Source organism: Bombus vosnesenskii, unplaced genomic scaffold (genome assembly GCF_011952255.1).
Source record: "Bombus vosnesenskii isolate JDL3184/JDL3185 unplaced genomic scaffold, Bvos_JDL3184-5_v1.1 scf7180000013267, whole genome shotgun sequence".
Classification (NCBI taxonomy): domain Eukaryota; kingdom Metazoa; phylum Arthropoda; class Insecta; order Hymenoptera; family Apidae; genus Bombus; species Bombus vosnesenskii.
This window is the reverse complement of record NW_022882927.1, coordinates 1383238-1386243: the sequence shown is the minus strand read 5'-3', so window position 1 is coordinate 1386243 and position 3006 is coordinate 1383238. Positions and strand designations below refer to the sequence as shown.

The 3006-nt window shown below is 33.5% G+C and overlaps 1 protein-coding gene across 1 annotated transcript; it reads left to right on the top strand.

The window, feature by feature from the left end:
* Window positions 1–1335: 1335 nt before the first annotated feature.
* On the top strand, window positions 1336–2667 carry LOC117230401. The gene is made up of 2 exons (XM_033487819.1): window positions 1336–1896; window positions 2129–2667. Exons 1-2 carry the CDS (start codon window positions 1710–1712, stop codon window positions 2338–2340), a joined length of 399 nt encoding a protein of 132 aa, XP_033343710.1. The 5' UTR covers window positions 1336–1709; the 3' UTR covers window positions 2341–2667.
* The last annotated feature ends 339 nt before the right edge of the window (window positions 2668–3006 follow it).

Here is a 3006-nt window from a genome sequence, read left to right as displayed (position 1 = left end):
AGTATAGGTTTATTGATTAGAATATTTGCGTTTCAACAGCACTTAACGTGTATCGACGTATACAGAAACATACTATAAGTATCGCGTGCTTTATGAACTCATTATACTAACAAATTTTTTTACTTCACAGGGCATTAGTAATGAGCTACGAGCTCATGTATTGTTATCGATCTAAATTTTTATTATTTTTATAGCAACCTGGTTCAGTACCCCGATCAAAGAATATTTCTGTATCGATAACGCAAATCATATCGTTTCCACGAAGTTTAACGTCAGTAACGTTACTATTTACTTTGTTGTCATTGTACAGTTTTAATAATATTTGATACATGTCCCATTTATTTAAATATAAATTATAATAGACATCTGTTTCCTTCATATATTTTAAAATTAATTTCCATAAAAGTGAGAATGTACATACGTACTGAATTATTACTAATTTAAAATTTAAATTTAAGAATTTAAAAACAAACGTAACGTTAGTTATATTATATAATTGTGTTACGTGAACTAACACAGTTTTTGTTCCAAAAGAAATATTACAGCTAATGCGAACTTTCAAGTTTCGGAAACTTATCAAAATTACTTTGTTATATCATTTCCTGTACTGCTTACAAGTATATTTTGACTTAATACTCGTTTTGCTGTTTCCTTTCTTCCTACGCTCTAGTTAGATTATAAACCCTATTTACGATGATGTATCGAGACGTTGACTTATGTGATATAAATCACATAAATCTGGTTAAAAGTAGATGTGTGTAATTAATACTCATCATAACACAGAAACAACAGTTATAATTTTCGAACTTAATAGATGATGGATGCGTGTCATTATTCGTTATGTAGATGCGAGTTTTTATCGAATTCTGTCTATTGTATTTATTGTATTGGTTTTATTACTAACATCAATGGCGTTGTTATATTCGATCTCGATACAAAACGAACCAGAAAACAATGTATTCAACTGCAATAACTAATATCGATGCTTGGGTTCGAACAATAAACATTTAAGTGTCAAGTAAAGTGAATTTTGCTTACAAATTATATTTCTATCGGTAAATTGCTATTTGTTAAATAATATCTACTACTGCTATTTATAAAATATGCACGCTCTTCGTGGGAATCTTGACACGCGGATTGCGCGGAAAATCGAATATTTTCAGATCAACTACGGTTTGCTAAACGCTAAATATGTTTGGAGCGCAGCATTGAAATTTCGCGCGGGTAAATATGAAATTAATTTCATAAGATGTATATTGGAGGAATATTCGTTTAATTAATTCTTAGTAATATGAAGGGAGCTAAGCGTAAACATATTTTTCTCTAAATTACGATCAATTTACGAAATCTCTGTTTTCGAAGACAATAATGCACGTGATACGAGACGAATAAATACAAATAAAATGGCCAAAGCGAGTTCAATTTAATTGTTATTTCAGTATGCCATGGTTCATAAGTCGCTAGCTGTGTTAATCGATAATTTTAATACAGTTATGCATAATTTAGTTCCATAAAGTCAGAAACAGGCATCCTTTGTACCTGTATCGATGCTTTGAACAGTTCGTGTGCTGTAAGCGGGTATCGTATCGGTTCTATACCAGGTGTTTCAGGATAAATGCGATCTAAGATAATTCCTAAATCAATTGACGGTTCTATGGTATAGTAACGAACATTTTGTTTGTCCTAAGAAATATAATAGAATAAAAATTATGTCTCACAGATTGAAATTTAACGAAGAGAATAGATCTTCGTGCTATGGAAAACGGCATGCGATTCGAGTACTTATTGGATGTTCAATAATAATATCTCTCAAGCAAGAGTCTGCTACGAAAAGTCATACAGATGAATCCATTAGCAGTCCTCGGATAAAAGTTACAAACTCGTCCTCCACCTTCCGTAAGACTACGCTCTACAACTCTTTATCTTTATTAAGATATCTTTTAAAACTTGTAACAACGACTAATGGCATTATTATCTGCTGTTTTACACATCTATTAAATTAATAAAAGATAAAGAGAAGTAGCTTCAAGAATTTCTTTGTAAAAAGTTAGGCATTAATTATTACAAAAATTTCAACAAAGGGATTTATAATTCTAAAAATACTGTAAAAAAATTTTCGGAATTCTAGTAGAAAAATTAAAGTCCCATGACAAATTTCGATATTCTGACGCAAAAGCTCTGAAACGTTTTCGAAGTACCATATTTATCTTCGGACATCTTATAGAACATGATGTCAACGAGTTTTCTTGCGAGAAAGGAGGGAAAGTTCGCGCGAACAAGGTGTTTCACGTCCATTTTCTACTTTCGTCTTGCGTTACTGAGCCTATCAACCATTTATAAAAAATGATAAGGAAGAACGGCAGGCCCGGTCAGATACAAATTACCGGTGTGTTGCGTTAAGTTAGATGGAAACTAGCCTTGGGAATTGAGGGAGGCGCGCAGGGAAATCGCTATACGCCTTTTACCTCCATCTACTGCATCCTCCTTACTAAACATTTATCCTCTCTGTGCGAGTCCCTGCCCTTTCTAACTTTTCTATAATAGGACCAGTGTAACGTTGGTCAAGAACTGCAAGTTAACCCAATCTCCTTGGTGAGTGTGTACATTCTGCTGTCAAACTCATTAGGATGCAGCAGATACTCGATCGAATCGTTGTTTCACGCCACTGCGACAATTCTCCTTTTCGCTTAACGTTCGGTAAGTGTTAGTGCGCATTTGATAAAATTTCATAAAGATATACCGTTTCAAATATTGTTCGATTGTTCTTTTTTCCAGCTCTGTCTCAAAGAAGAGGAACGTTCACGAAAGTCGTGAGAACCGTGGCGACGGTACAACGCGTAACGTACCAACGACACTGACTATTGAAACCCGAAGAATAGCAAATATGTCAGGTATAGGAGTTATACAAAGTATAGAAATTATACGTCATGATTATTTATGACGGAATTTTATACTTATGGCGTGGGTTACGAAGATGCATGAAATAAGAAGGAATCGTAAATGTTA